This window comes from Caretta caretta, chromosome 4 (assembly GCF_965140235.1).
Source record: "Caretta caretta isolate rCarCar2 chromosome 4, rCarCar1.hap1, whole genome shotgun sequence".
Classification (NCBI taxonomy): domain Eukaryota; kingdom Metazoa; phylum Chordata; order Testudines; family Cheloniidae; genus Caretta; species Caretta caretta.
Window position 1 is genome coordinate 39022958 of NC_134209.1, and position 16267 is coordinate 39039224.

Sequence of the window (16267 nt, forward strand, 5' to 3'; positions counted from 1 at the left end):
TTATTATCATTTAAGTGAATTGAGATACTGATTTCTATTAATCTGAGTTTCTTTGACTCTCCATTTCTTCTCTGACTTCAAGTTTGTCCATTTTTAATTCTTTTGTGAGGAGAACTAGAATTTTAGTTTTGCTGCTGGTAGGTACAGCAGGATTCATGGCACAGTGAATACTAATGAATTATAAAATGTACTCATAAAGAGGTCTCATGCTGCATACACAGAGCAAGTTGTTCTAAAGTAACAGACTATACAAATACCTCCTTCCTCAGCTTTCAGTAGATAAACAACTGGAATGGAAGTAATTAAACTGTAATTTCTACAAAACCCAATTCTGAGAGGCTTGTCTGCAATTAAGAAAAATGTTTCAAAAGATGAATAGTAAATCTGTAACTTGTAATAAATGACTGAACCTTTACTTAATCTGTAGGCAGAAGGCAGCTGATTATAGAGCATCAATCCATCAAAGTGAAGGTTGAAAAGTGAAGCATTCTGTTTTCACCTCTCTTCTAATTTGAAACAATACATAGCTATATTTTATAACAATTTACAGATATGTATTTTTGTTGCATTTTTGTGTTAAACTGAAGGACTGGTTTAAAAATTATTGCATTGAAACATCTGTGAAATTAAAATCTTATTCGTTACCTTTTATGTGGTGTTTGTGATATTTCTCTGTTCTTTTACTTACTCCCTGACACCTCCTGTCTGGCATTATAAAATGTTTTCAGCAGCTGTTTTTGTTTGTGTTTTATAAGATTTTCCTGCTGGTCCTGTAAATGTAAATGTCTACTGTGGGGGAGTCATTAAGGCCGTGACACAGATTGAATACTGCACAGCAGTAGAGGAGATTGAACGCATATTTAAAAAAGTGGCTGATCCAATAGCTTTTGCTTGTCAGGTAAGTTGACATCTCCATTAAGTTAATAAAAAAGCATAAAGGTGCCAGTATGAGATAAGAGAACGTATACTGTGCTATAAAGGCTATTTTGATAAAATAATGATCAACAAGAGTGGAAAGAAGCCAGTCTTTGAGATATCTAGTTGTAAACAAATCAGACAAGTGAAAACAAATGATCTCTATTGAGCTATTATTAGTTGTATTATTTGTTATTTATTGTTTACACAATGACATAAATTTGAATGATTCTTTATAGTCGTAGACTAATGCCCCTGTCTCATAGATTAAAATAATAATAATTAATTTCTATCAATAGCAAAAAGGAAACTGCTGAGCCTATTCTGAAACCAAGGGAAAATGTCCTTAAATCACACAGTGTTTCAGGATTGGGGAGGGAGGGCGAGAGAGATTTGGACCACAGTATATCCAGCAGCAATAAATCCCTTCTTTTGGGTTGGTATTGAAAACTGAAAGCTTACTGTGTATGGAAAACATGAGCTTACTATACATATACAGATTGCACACAGCTTTTCAGTTATAACTCATGAGATCTGCTGGTTGCCATGCAGATATTTGCATGTGTTTAGAAGAATTCAGGCTTTGAAGCTGGACTTCGTACTCAGCACTGCAGACTGCAGTATAAAGCCACTGCAGCATGAAGTCTCCTTTACCAGCAACATGTAAAAAAAACAACAGGAAAAGAAAGCAGTCTTTAGGATGGACAGAAACTGAAATATCACTTGTCCAAGGATTGATAGTTTGAGCATATTTGATACATCTATATTGTAATGACAAAGAAAGAACAACAACAAAAAAGTCTGTGTAACGTAGACAAGTCTCATTCTCCTGTGACAAATATACCTTATCTACCACCTAAGGCATTACACGCATAACAAAAGGATTAATAAAACATTATATATTACATCATTAGTATTCTGTTTAAACACAGTGGTAGATTTCTTCCAAATACAATTCACTTTTGTTCTTGGAAAATAAAATAAAATAAAGTGTAGCTTATCCTGCCAGTGCATCTCGGAAAGTCTTTACAATATCTGATCATTCTTAAATCTCTAGATTAAAGGCCATCTAAAATTACCTTGATCTGGATTTAACAAAATTTTCTGTTGAAAGGAGAGGGTGTGAGACTGAGTTTAAAAAAAAATAGTGAGCTAGCAATACCATGTCTGTCTTAAATGTCTGTAGGTTATTAGATTATTTTGTTCATTAGGTTGGCCCCTCATCTTAACAATGTGACTAAAATTCAGTAAGTAAGACATATACAATTTTAAATAATATTCAAATACAAATTGTAAAAATTTTCCGTGCAGAACAGTATGTGTACTAGGAAATACACTACTAGTGTTTTGAATGCCAGGCATATTTTAATGATCTCCTAACCTTTACTCACCTGAGTAATGAATAGGGGTACAAATTTGGAGCTACTGTAAGTCTGGCTATTTAGCTTTATGTGCTCTGGGTTAGTATAGGAAACATAAGTCACTGCCAAGAGACTTTTTCATAATCAATTAAGTGGCCCTATCCACACAGCATCATGACAGTTCTGTGGGAAAGAATGGTAATGGGAAATCCATTTTGTGGTGGTATTTTTAATGATGAACACCAAGCCATGGAGCAATGTAACTGCACTAGCTAAGCTATTTCCCACAATTTTCAACTCCTTTAACCTCTTATTATAGCAGCAGAGCAACAGCCTTTTTATAGTTAAGGGTAAGATGAGCTTCCTGTTTAAAGCTTGACTCTTGAAGTTTTGATATGGGAGTGTGGGTTCTGTTAGCAGTCCAAATTTGGGGACATTTGAACAAGGGGTTCCTGAGATAAAGTCCCATGAAAATAAAAATAGCTTTTCTTAAACTTTAGAGATTCTAACAACCTTTTTAGCTCACACATAAAGGTCAATCCAGGGCTCAGACTATTGGACCAAGGTCTCAAATGCTCAAGGTTATCCCAACAGAGTGCATGGCACCAACCAGCCCTTTATGGGAAATCAAATTAAAACATTATTTGAAAAAGATTTTGCTTCTGCAGTTAGGCTTCCTGCAAGCCGCATGTGCTGATTCTTACTCCTAATAGATTTCACTGAGCACGTGCAGACAGAGGCGTTAACAGGATTGTTAGACAGCAAAGTTTCATGCTAGTTGGTTAGCTCCAGGGAAAAAGTTGTGGTTCTTTGAATCTGACCCCCCACCTAGTGTCAGTTTGAGCCTTACCTGGGACAGAAATCTGGAAATGGGTGGGCGGCTTATTACTAAAATCTGACAGGGTTTTTTAAAAATTATTATTATTTATTTAAAGTGCATGCTCGCTGGCAGGGAATAGGTATTTTAAGGTGTGGAGGAGTGGGGGGAAATAGGAATGAGAGGGTTTGGGGCTGTAGCAAGGGAAGGGGGATAAATGGGGATGGGAGGTAATGGAGGTGAGAGGGTTTGGGGGATTTAGGTGATTCATAGATTCATAGATATTTAGGCCAGAAGGGACCATTATGATCATCTAGTCTGACCTCCTGCACAATGCAGGCCACAGAATTTCACCCACCACTCCTAAAAAAGACCTCACATCTATATCTGTGCTATTGAAGTCCCCAAATTGTAGTTTGAAGACCTCAAGGAGCAGAGAATCCTCCAGCAAGTGACCCGTGCCCCATGCTACAGAGGAAGGCGAAAAACCTCCAGGGCCTTCCAATCTGCCCTGGAGGAAAATTCCTTCCCGACCCCAAATATGGCGATCAGCTAAACCCTGAGCATATGGGCAAGATTCATCAGCCAGATACTACAGAAAATTCCTTCCCGGGTAACTTGGATCTTACCCCATCTAAAAACCCATCACAGGCCATTGGGCCTATTTACCATGAATATTTAATTACCAAAACCATGTTATCCCATCATACCATCTCCTCCATAAACTTATCGAGTTTAATCTTAAAGCAAGATAGATCTTTTGTCCCCACTACTTCCCTCGGAAGGCTATTCCAAAACTTCACTCCTCTGATGGTTAGAAACCTTCGTCTAATTTCTAATCTAAATTTCCTAGTGGCCAGTTTATATCCATTTGTTCTTGTGTCCACATTGGTACTGAGTTTAAATAATTCCTCTCCCTCTCTGGTATTTATCCCTCTGATATATTTATAGAGAGCAATCATATCTCCCCTCAACCTTCTTTTAGTTAGGCTAAACAAGCCAAGCTCCCTGAGTCTCCTTTCATAAGACAAGTTTTCCATTCCTCGGATCATCCTAGTAGCCCTTCTCTGTACCTGTTCCAGTTTGAATTCATCCTTCTTAAACATGGGAGACCAGAACTGCACACAGTATTCCAGGTGAGGTCTCACCAGTGCCTTATATAATGGTACTAAAACCTCCTTATCCCTACTGGAAATACCTCTCCTGATGCATCCCAAGATGACATTAGCTTTTTTCACAGCCATATCACATTGGCAGCTCATAGTCATCCTATGATCAACCAATACTCCAAGGTCCTTTTCCTCCTCCGTTACTTCTAGTGATGGAGAGGGACACTGGGACAGAGATAGATGGGAGTGGCAGGAGAGTGGGAGGAGAAGCCCAGGGGCACCCATCAGCCCCATATTTTCCCTTTCTCTGTATGGCTGGATCTGGGGATCTGAGTCCCTTTCTCTCCTCCCCTCCCCCGCGCCCTTATGTGGGCTCAGAGTCCCTTCCCCCTGTTGGTGACCGAGCCATAGTCCCTGTCCCATGTGTGTGACAGGATGTGGGGAACCCCACCCCACTGTGGAGCGAGCTTCCAGCATGCACCAAGAACAAGTGGCTGATATTGGAATAGGATCTGAGAAGGGGTATGCTGGACACACATCAGAAATTCTCCTCCTGCCCTGGGGAGGGGGAACACCCACTGATATGAATGGATCAGTTTACACATTTCAGGGCTATTGTTTTAGGCTGTATTCATCCACATTGAGTAGCCTTTCATTGGAGAATATCTCATTGAGATGAATGAGCTACTGAACACCTCTTGGAATATGCAACTTTTAAGAAATCTGGGTAGAAATCTGAGAATGAACTGTAAGCATTTGGGGAAATCTTCCTTTGAAAAGGTTTTTTTCGTTAAAAAAAAACCCAAATAAACCATCATCTGAGTACAACAGAATATTCAGAAGGTGATGAAACTATAAATTGCACATGTGAATTCTCATAGGAGGGGAAGAATGAAGAGGAGTTTGTATCTACAGCGAGGGATGGGTGTATTATGGGGCCCTAAATGGAAATGGGTATTAGGGAAGAGAAGAGGGGTTGGGGGGCTCAGGTGAGGGGGAGGAGAATATGAGGGGTAGCAGAGGAAGTTGGGGGTTTATGACTGGTTGGGAGACTACTGCCAGTTCTGAATTCTCCCCTCTTCAGGGGTCTGAGCCCCTCTCCCTGCCTACTATGTGTTCTGAGATATGGGGGATCCAGCTCCTCTTGGGGTGTTTAAGCTCCTCCATGTGAGCTGTGATCGGGAGTGGGGGGACTGAAGGTAACACAAATCCAGAAAATGAATAGGTAAAATACACATCATCCTGCTTCGGATTGATAATGGGATCTGGCCGGTGTGTGGGGGAGGGGCAGACTGGATGGACCTGGGGCATGGCTGGGGAAGTAAGCTGAAGCAGGGACAGGATTCCCAGCTGTCGGTGGGTAGCAGGAGTGAGGAGCCCAGCTCCGTGTGCATCTCGATCATGTAACCAAGGTAGCCTGTAGCTTTCCAGTAAACTGCTACCTGTGATATGTACACACAGTAGGGTTGCCAACTCTCCTGGGTTGGTGGGAATCTACCGGAATTGGCATTGATCTCCCAGTGAGTATTGTAAGGAATCAGAGAGATTTTAATAGGCTGCTAAAAGTCCGTTTGGTGACGCAGCGGGGCTAAGGCAGGCTCCCTGACTGCGCTGGCTCCACGCGGCTCCTGGAAGTGGCCGGAATGTCCAGCTCCTAGGCATAGGGTCAGCCGGGGGGTCTCCACGCACTGCCCCCACCCCAAGCGCTGGCTCCACAGCTCCCATTGGCCAGGAACCATGGCCAATGGGAGCTGCAGGGGTGGTGCCTGCAGGCATAGGCAGTGTGCCAAGCCCCCTGTCCCCTCCACCTAGGAGCCGGACATGCCAGCCGATTCTGGGAGCCGCATGGAGCAAGGGCAAGCAGGAAGCCTGCCTTAGTCCCACTGCACCACTGACAGGGAGCCGCCTGAGGTAAGCGCCGCCCAGTTGGTACTGTACCTCCTCCTGCACTCTGAACCCCTTGGCCCAAGCCCGGAGCCCCCTCCTCCACCCCAGACTCCTCATCCCTGGCCCGACCCCAGATCCTGCACCCCCAGCCAGAGCCCTCACCCCCCTCCCCGCACCCCAACCCGCTGCCCCAGCCCAGTGAAAGTGAGTGAGGGTGGGGAGAATGAGCGACGGAGGGAGGGGGATGGAGTGAGGGGGGGGTGGGGGCTTGGAGAAGGGGTGGGGCAAGAGAAAGGTTGTTCAGTTTTGTGCAGTTAGAAAGTTGGCAACCCTAACACACAGCAGCATAGGGCAGGAGACAGCAAGGAGCAACTTTTTTACATGTTAATGGCTTCTGCAGTGACAACTAATGACTCAATGGGATGGGAAGGGGAGAGGGAACTGGAAATGTTGGCAGGGGAGCTACATGTTGCAAGGAGTGGTGTGGCAGAGGATGGAGAAGAGAGACACACCAGGCTTCTCTCACACCCTTAAAGTTATTGTAACAACCATGTAATAAAATTGACAAGGTTTTTGAGACATAGACCAGAGATTTATCTCACTGGTTCTCTTAGCAACTACACATTGTAAGCATTTCAAAAACTGACCATTATTCCCATTTCACTGGAACAAAATGTCCATGAGAGGACAGGAGCACTGAGGAATCCCATAGCAACCATGTGGCCTAATGGAAAGACTGCCTGACTGAAACTATTTGTAGTTCTGCCACAGGCCTGCTGGGTGACTTTGGACAAGTCACATCACCTTTCTGTGACTCATCTTACAGTTTCCCATCTGTAAAATGGGGATAATGTATAATGCCGAAAAGCACTGTATACAACTAGTTTTTTTTTATTATCTACCCACAGTATCATATGAACTGTAAACCTAGGTGAGAACTACAGCTGCCTAAATGGCCACTAACTCCTATCAACAAACATTTCTCTTTCTATTTAAAAAAAAAACTAGGAAATTGAATGGCAAAATCTTTAACACAGAGTTAAGGTTACTGAGTGATAGCTCATGCCCTTCCAGAATGTTGATTTAGCAAAACTGAAACTTCTGAAAACCAGGAAATACAGAGTAAAGGTAAATGTCTTTCCAACCTTAACTTTTCCCTCTTTGTGCCATGCTCTACAAGGCCCATAACACTCTTCCTTTTCACTGTGATGGACATGCACTGCTGGCACTTGCCATACGTTCAAACTCTGAGCCCACCCCCCTGACAGAATACTACACTTGTAAAATTCAGGAAAAACTTCATACCTTTCTTCAACCTATTCACACTTACACACAGGATGCCACCTAAACCTGTGCTTTACCCTATGCTTTAACCTATGCTTTACCCTCCCCATCATTAAATCCACAAACTGCTTTCATATTTCATATTTCACCTCACCACTGATAATACCAATGGCAAGAAGACCCCAGTTCCCTGCTGCTGATACAGTCGACACAATTCTATGCTGAAATGATGAAGACTGGAACCTCAAGGTACATATGCATCTCTTTCCTTTGATAACACACATGGGGATACTCAGAGGCAGATCTCCTCATATCACAATCACAGCTCTTCCAAGCTGTTCAAACTTATTCCTCCACCAATTCAATACAGCTAAACCTAACCCAATAAATGCTGCTGGAATGTGTGCAGTTAATTTCCAGTGGCTATTGCCAGCTCTAGGGGGACAGTGTTTACCATAACTCTGTATTTCCTAGTTTTCAGACGTTTGAGTTTTGCTGAACTTGACATCCTGGAAGGGCACAAGCTATTACTGGGTGACCTTAGCTCTCTGCTAACAAAGTATGGCAGCAGGACACATTGTAAAAGCTCAGTTAATGGAACATCATCTAAATGTGCCCTAAAAAGAGATTTACGTAAGGAAAACCAAAACACAGTTTAGGAAGATCATTAGAATTCCCATCAAGTAGCAGGAATAGTAGTAACTTCTATTTAACCAGTATAATTAAAACCTTTGAGACAAGCATTTTATCCTCAAAGGTATCCTGGGGCAACAGCAGTTTATGTAGAGTAACAATCAGACACAACATAAAACAAAATTAAAGTCAAAAAGAAAAGCTTACAGTAATTATTGATCAAAGAAACAGCATTCTGTGATTTTAAAGAAAAGTTCAAGTTTCTTGTGAATGTTTGCAATATGAGATGCTGATTAAAATCTCTTAATGAATGCAGATTAGTCCAATAAGACATACTAAGGATGTCATGTTTGGATAATATACTTTTAAGAGACTGTATCCTCTGTTGTTGATCTTTCAGATTATTTGTATTTGATGTGCATTAATGTTCACTAAAAAAATAGGGTTAGAGTGCTAAGTTAATTTTTTGCTGTTGACCAAATCAGGACATAGTCGCCAGAGATGACAGATTTGAGTAATACTGTACCACTAAAACCAATTGAGTCACTTGTCTAGACTGGGGTCAAAAGACAAAATTAGATTAAAAATTAGGGCTGATCAAAAATTTTTTTGAGAAAACATTTTACATCTTAAAATGATTGTTTTTAAAAATCAAAATGTTTTGTGCAAAAATGTGCCTTTTTCCATTTGCTTCTGAAATTTTTATCAAAACATTATTGAAAACATTATTAAAATGGTATTTAATAGCAATACAATACAATAAAATATTAAAACATTCCGAGATGTTTTGAAAAAGGATTTGTTTTGAAACAAAACTCTGAAATTTTAGGTTTTCAGTGTTGGATGTTCCTTCTTACTTTAGTCTGCATCATAATGATGAGTAGGGCTCCTTGTTTGTCATGGAGGTCACGGAAAGTCACGGATTCTGTAACTTTTTGCAACCTCCATGACTTCTGTGGGGGGCAGCTGGCTTGGGGACCAGCTGCTCAGGTGGTCCCAGGGACAGCCTCACCAGCTGCTGCCTGGGAAGCCAGCTCCGGGGATTGCTTGAGCAGTGTCCAGTATGGCTGGCCCCGGGGACCGGCTGAACAGTGGTCCCTGGATGGCTGGTGCAGCCGCAGCCGGCAGCAGTTCCCAGGTGGCCAGTGCAGCCACTGCTGGTGGCCCCTGGCAGCTGGTGCCACGGCTGGTCCCCATCAGCAACAGCACCCCCCCCAGCAGTGCTCCCCTCCCGGCTCTGCCCCCCAGCATTGGCCCCTCTAGGTGCTCCCCCAGCAGCGACCCCCTTAAGATTTAGTCAGAGGTATTTATAGTATAAGTCATAGAATTTTTGTTTATTGCCCATGACCTGTCCATGACTTTTACTAAAAATATCCATGACTAGATCATAGCCTTAATGATGAGTGCTGAAAGGACTTGGTATCAAGATATATGGGAGGTGGGGACTGCTAATGGTTTAATTATAAAAGTGGGAACAACACATTCATATAACACTACATCAAAGAAGCTCTCCTAGGAACATATCTTGTTATACTAGCTCCTTATGTAGAGACATGATCATATGGCTGTTATGCTTCATAATTAGACCTTTGTTCCTATTTCACTATATACTTTTCTTTAATTTATGATTTCAACATTGCGTTATACAGCTTATTGATTTTTCCTATGAGATTTTCTACTAATACAAATATTGATCCTACTTATTTAGATTTTTTATTTTAAGATTTCCTTTGGTTTCCCAATAAAGATGGAAACCAGTGGCAGGTGCTTAATATTGAAATTGTGATGCTCCTGTTAATTAGAGTGACTTTGAATATCTAGAGAGGTTTAGGGAATCTTCACATCAAACTCTTTTTGAATAATATTTTTAGCTTTTGAGACATTTGATATATTAAAAGATGTTTTTATCATACACATTAAACATGATTCCAGTTACAGTATGTAAATTTTGCGGGGAGGAAGAAAAGATAATTAAATCCAGCCTTCTCTATAAAAAGTTATATGAAATAGATACGACATACATGCTCCTATTTATATGATGAATCGCAGAGCCTCACATGCAGTCTACCTATGAATCCATTTCCTTTGGGACTAATTTTAATATTTGACCTTTATAAACAACTTCAGCAAATACCATTTAAAAATGTTTCCTTCTCTTCCTCCAAATGTGGAATCTCCTCTCAAAATTATGATAGCCCAGAATGGACAATGGGTAATATTTTCACAAGTGCATAAGTGATTTAGGAACCTAAATCCTATTTTCAAAAGTGACACAGGCACTGAAGAGCCTAAGTCTCATTGAAAGTCAATGATACATAGACTATATTATCCGATACATAGAAGATATTCAAGTATAGTTCATCTGTATGAAAATGTGACTTTTGTAGAGCTGCCAAAGTCAATAAGAAATATGCCAGTCTATTGGATAAGTATTGGCTGCACAAATTAAGGGTCCAAATTTATTAACACATATTACGTAGTACAAGCTATGATTCAGGAAAACACGTATACATCCCTATTCAGAGAAATACTTAAGCACATCCTTAACTTTAAGCATATGCTTAGCTTCCATTGACTTCAATGAGACTTGAAGCACACACCTAAGTTAAATATATGCTTAAGTGCTTTCTTGAATCAGGACCATAGTGCTATGGGATTTCACATGGTACTAAGCACTAAAGGCCAGATCCTGCGGCTAAACTAATTGGTACACTGCGCATGGCAGAGGTTTGTGTGCAAAAGTGTCTGGTCAAGAGCTGCGATAACTCAAACTGATAGCAGGGATTGGGGGGGGGGAGGGGAAAGACCCTAAATTGAATCTTTGCCACTGGAAGATGACCTTTACATTTGTTAGGCTGGTCAGGTTGGCTTTGGAAACATAGTCTGATAGCAGTGTAGTACATACTGGCCTTACCATACTATCGAAATTAGTCCTACCTTCAGAAGTATTTACAGACCCTAAGCAGCTTAAAATAGTGGGTTTGGGCATGATGTGATGAGTTTTTAAAATATCTTTCTGAAAATAAAACGGTTATTAAATGTACAGTCCTAGTAAGTTATGTAAAGGGACAAATTCTACACATAAACAGGTGGGACTCAATAGACTTCAATGAAGTGCTGCTATCTTGTTTTATTTTTTTTCCTCTCAGTTGGTTTTACAGCACATTAATAATCTTTTCTGCTACATTTTGGTTGTGTCTTCCATCTTTTGAGTCTTATCAGAACAGTTAATTGATACCTTATTTTCCATGTACAGGAATGAATTTGTAATAATTCTAAGCAGTAGCTTATAAATTAAAATATATCCTTATAGTTATTTGGTTAAATTCTTTTTATCCCGTATTGTACATGGGTTTTCCATTCTAAAACAGAAATCAGTATCATTTTACAAGGAAAAATCCCCCAAAGAAAATGGCGGCACTGCATGGCTGTCATGATAAAGCATGGAGATATCTTTGGACTAAGTACAGTGTTTTGTAGGATCCTTTCAGAGATGCAAAAAGTTAGCAGCTACTTTAGTTTTGCTTCTTCTGAAGAGGATATCCCAGTGGCTGGTCTGCAGTCAGTGTTTTCAATTTTTGTTTTCATTTATTAGTGCATAGTCTATGTACGGCAGGGCATACTCAGAAATGTTCCCTCAGTAAAAGGTTCCTCAGCTGCCATGAGTCTGAGAGTATATCTGTACTACAGTCAGAGGTGTGATTGAAGCACAGGCTGGCATACCTGCGCTAGCTTTAATTTAGCTGTCATGCTAAAAATAGCAGTGAAGCTGTAGCAGCACAAACTTTGCTCTGGGTTGTACAAGCACTCTGGGGACCTTTGCTACATACTCGCCTTGCTAGCCTGCATTGAATCCTGTACTGCTACATCTTTACTTTTAGCCATGCTAGCTAGATTAAAGCTAGTATGGGTATGCCAGCTGGTGCTGCAATCACACCGCCAACTGCAGGGTAGACATATCCCGAAAAACTTATGAAGTGATAATTCAATGTGTAAATGTCACCCTTCAAAACCTTTGTTATATTAAACATTATATAATATACTGTAAGCCTCTTTGTTTGAAACTCCTCTCTCAAAAATCATTTTAGGATAGTAATAGTGACAAGCCGTTCTCTAGGGTTTGAGTTGATGGAGAGAACATGCAAAGAACTTTTGTGAAGCCCGCTCTAGGGCTTCCCACAATTTCTCCGCAGTCAGACTACTCTCCTTGGCACCTCAAAGGTGGCAGGGAGGAAATACAGCTATGGGCCCTGCTGTTCCACTTGCTTTCCTACCCCACAGAAATATTAGCTGCATGGCGGAGAGCAGATTGCACAGTCCTCACTATGTGCCAGGCTGCCGTGAGGCACGGTTGCTTCTTCAGCCATTTTGAGTGTGGTGCAGTGATTGGGACATTAGCTTGGATCATTGCAGCTAGCATAGCTTGGTTCCTGACATGATTCAGTGCAGTATGAGTGTCTTCTCTAGCTAATAAATGTGCTAGTCAAATTGTTTTACCATAAAACCACTAATACTTTCCACACAGTTACCCTGATCCTCAGATATGTGTAGCTGCTTTACACTGTGTCACTGGTGCATAGTAGACCTGAAAGTGGTGTTAGCAGCCAGCTTAGGGGGGATGCCTATTTGGTGTAGAGCCAGGATAATGACTCATACCATGCTCCTCACTTGGCTCAGCCTAGGCAACATGCTGCCTTGTGATCCCCAGCTGCAGTAATGGCCTCTTGGGTCTATTGGCTGCTGGTATAAATTAGAATAACCCTCACACTGCTCTAAATTAGGGCAGGGTACTGGTACAGTGCACTGCTGAGCCAAGAATAGGAGGAACACAAAGGTTTCTTAAAGGCCCTCCCCAATCCTTCTGAGTTTAGTCACAGCTAAGGCTTGGGGCCAAAATGTCCACTTTTCTTTATTTTGGTCAAATTATCTTGGTGGTCTTATGTCAGATTACTTCTCCTTTGTGGTCTTTCAAAAATAAACTAACCTTAATGAGACTGACCTTACGTTTATTTTGTTTAAATCCTTTGATTCACTGCCACTACAAGGACATGGTTAATAACACATAAGCACTACGTGCTCTGAATTTTTGTTTTATCTTTCTTCTAAACAGGCTTTCAAGTTTTCTTCTGTGGAGAAGCTTGACAATACTCTGACCTTCTTATTGAAAAGCAATGTGTCTGCTTATGAATTCAGCGCTTTCCCGAATGAAATGCACCATCAACAAGCTAGTGAGTACATTCTCATATGCATTTATTTGTACACTACTGTTGTAGCAATTGCCTATTTAAGACATGTTTTGGATGTACATATAGTGGCTATTAGTGAAATGCAGAAGCCTACATTAAGGACACCAATAACCAGGATATCTGGGATATCAACACAAACTACTATTTAAGGCCCAAAATCAAAGTCTTGGATGAATTCATTTAGCCATTTCATGTTCCTGACACATTTGAAAATATATTGCAATAAACAGGTGGTCTTTCCTCAGTTTATGCTTCTAAAGTATCACGTTGGGTGTTTGCAGGATGTCTGTCAACCCTCAGTTTCTCCAAGAGCCTTGCTGCAAAGTTAAAAGCCCAGAAAATACAAGTTTTCTCTTTTCATATAACTGTCAGTTGTGTGAGGTATAAGTTTGAGGCATCAAAATTATCCACAAGAAAGGAATGCACATTGGAAAACATAATCCCAACAATGTATATAAAATTATGGGGTCTAAATTAGCTGTTACCACTCAAGAAAGAGATCGTGGAGTCATTGTAGATAGTTCTCTGAAAACATCCACTCAGTGTGCAGCGGCAGTCAAAAAAGCTAACAGAATGTTGGGAATCATTAAGAAAGGGATAGCTAATAAGACAGAAAATATCATATTGCCTCGATATAAATCCATGGTATGCCCACATCTTGAATACTGCATGCAGATGTGGTCACCCCATCTCAAAAAAGATATATTGGACTTTGAAAAGGTTCAGAAAAGGGGAACAAAAATTATTAGGGGTATGGAACGGCTGCCGTATGAGGAGAGATTAATAAGACTGGGACTTTTCAGCTCGGAAAAGAGACGACTAAGGGGGGATATGATAGAGGTCTATAAAATCATGACTGGTGTGGAGAAAGTAAATAATGAAGTGTTATTTACTCCTTCTCATAACACAAGAACTAAGGGCCACCAAATTAAATTAATAGGCAGCAGGTTTAAAACAAACAAAAGGAAGTATTTTTTCATACAACACACAGTCAACTGTGGAACTCCTTGCCAGAGGATGTTGTGAAGGCCAAGACTATAACAGGGTTCAAAAAAGAACTAGATAAATTCATGGAGGACAGATTCATCAACAGCTATTAGTCAGGATGGGCAAGGATGGTGTCCCTAGCCTCTGTTTCCCAGAAGCTGGGAATGGGCGACAGGGAATGGATCACTTGATTATTACTTGTTCTATTCATTTCCTCTGGGGCACCTGGCATTGGCCACTGTTGGAAGACAGGATACTGGGCTAAATGGACCTTTGGTGTGACTCAGTATGGCTGTTCTTATGTTCCTAATGTTTATTTGAGTTAGTTCTTTTCTTCTCATTTGGGTACATGGACTAAGGCTTAAGGAGAAAATACCTTTGTTACCTCCAAATACAATATTTCAAGTATTGTTTACTGCCATTGATATTTATCATGTTCACTTGTATTTTCCACAGTCTTGGTTACTCTGTTTCTATCCATTCAGACTCCATATGGCTGAAATTCACCTTCCTGTAGCGGGCCAGCACAAGACCCATGCATCACTTAAGTTCCACTTAGGTCCTCAAAATAAGGCTTATGTAGGATTTCGGTGCTGCATACCAACCCACTGGTTTTGTGCTGGGCCTGAGGGGTTGTGTGTGAATTTTACTGTATGTGTCAAGCACCATACCTCTCCCTATTGCACCACTGAATAAGAGTTTTGCCTGAGTAAAGATTGAAGGATTTGGCCCAATGCAGGAGGGACCTACAGGAAGCTGTAGAGAAGATCCCTTTCCTTATCAATATACAGGAGTTCAGACAAAAGTTTATTCCTGAACCACAGTGGCTTTGCTTCTCCAGGGTCCCAGTCACTCTCATATTCATTGTTGTAGCCTGTTTGTCAAGTCAGTGCAAAAACTCCCATTGATCTCAACGGAGTTTGGATCAAACCCTTAGTTCCTTAGGGCTTCGAATACAGACACCTTTTGGTTTAACTAGTTTTTCCTCAAGAGTTCCAGCTTTAGTATCTGCTTTGAGCATCCAGCATTTGAAAAATTAAATGCTCAAATACAAAGTGGGGAACAACTGACTAGGCAGTAGTACTGCAGAAAAGGGACTGAGAGTCATAGTGGATCACAGATTGGATATGAGCCAACAGTGTGGTGCAGTTGTGAAAAAGGTCAGTATCGTTCGGGGATGTAATAATAGGAGTGGCGTATGTAAGACTCAGGGGGTACTTGTCCCACTCTACTCAGCACTGGTGAGGCCTCACCTGAAGTATTCTGTCCAGTTTTGGGCACCACCTTTTAAAAACGGCAAATTGCCGATAGTGCAGAGGAGGGCAACAAAAATGATAAAAGGCTTAGAAAACCTGGATATATTCAGTCTTGAGAAAGCAAATTGAGCAGGGGCGGGTTGGGGATAAATGTGTTGTGGCTTGGGGCATGCAAAAGTCAAATTTCGTTAATTTAGGCTTTGTGTTCTGCCATTTCTATTTAATTTTATAGCAGCTTCTAGCTGCCAGAGGCTCCTCCTAGGCATAGGCGCCGACTCCGTGGGTGCTCCGGGGCAGGTGCTCTGCACCCACCGGCAGCCAAGCTCCCCTCCCCGCCTCACACCCCACCTCACCTCATCTCTGCCTCCTCCCCTGAGCGCGCCACTTCCCCGCTTCTCCTCCCAGCACTTGCCACTGCAAAACAGCTGTTTTGCAGCGTAACAAGCTCCGGGAGGGAGGAGCAGGAATGCGGCGCGCTCAGGGGAGGAGGCGGGGAAGAGGTGGGGCTGGGGCAGAGATTTGGGGAAGGGGTTGGAATGGGGGCTGGGCAGGGGCGGGGGCAGAGGAGGGTCGAGCACCCACCGGCACCAGCAGAAGTTGGCGCCTATGCTCCTAGGCACCCCCTCGTCTCAGGGAATCCCTGCAAGTGATCCCCTCAGCTCAGTTTCCCTCTTGGATCCCTTGTAACTTCATGGAGTCTTGTCCTCTAATCCCAGAGCAGTTGATTAACAAATGTATAAATATTCCATAACAAAAGTCCCCAAACAGTCCA

General features: G+C 41.7%; 1 protein-coding gene across 2 annotated transcripts in view; it reads left to right on the forward strand.

Moving 5' to 3' along the window:
* Positions 1-16267, forward strand: part of BANK1 (B cell scaffold protein with ankyrin repeats 1) — a 304678-nt gene that overhangs the window by 91737 nt on the left and 196674 nt on the right. For both annotated transcript variants that reach the window (XM_075127546.1, XM_048847348.2), the window contains 2 exons: positions 756-898; positions 13117-13234. In XM_075127546.1, the coding sequence (XP_074983647.1) occupies positions 756-898; positions 13117-13234 (261 nt within the window). The remainder of the gene's footprint in view (positions 1-755; positions 899-13116; positions 13235-16267) is intronic.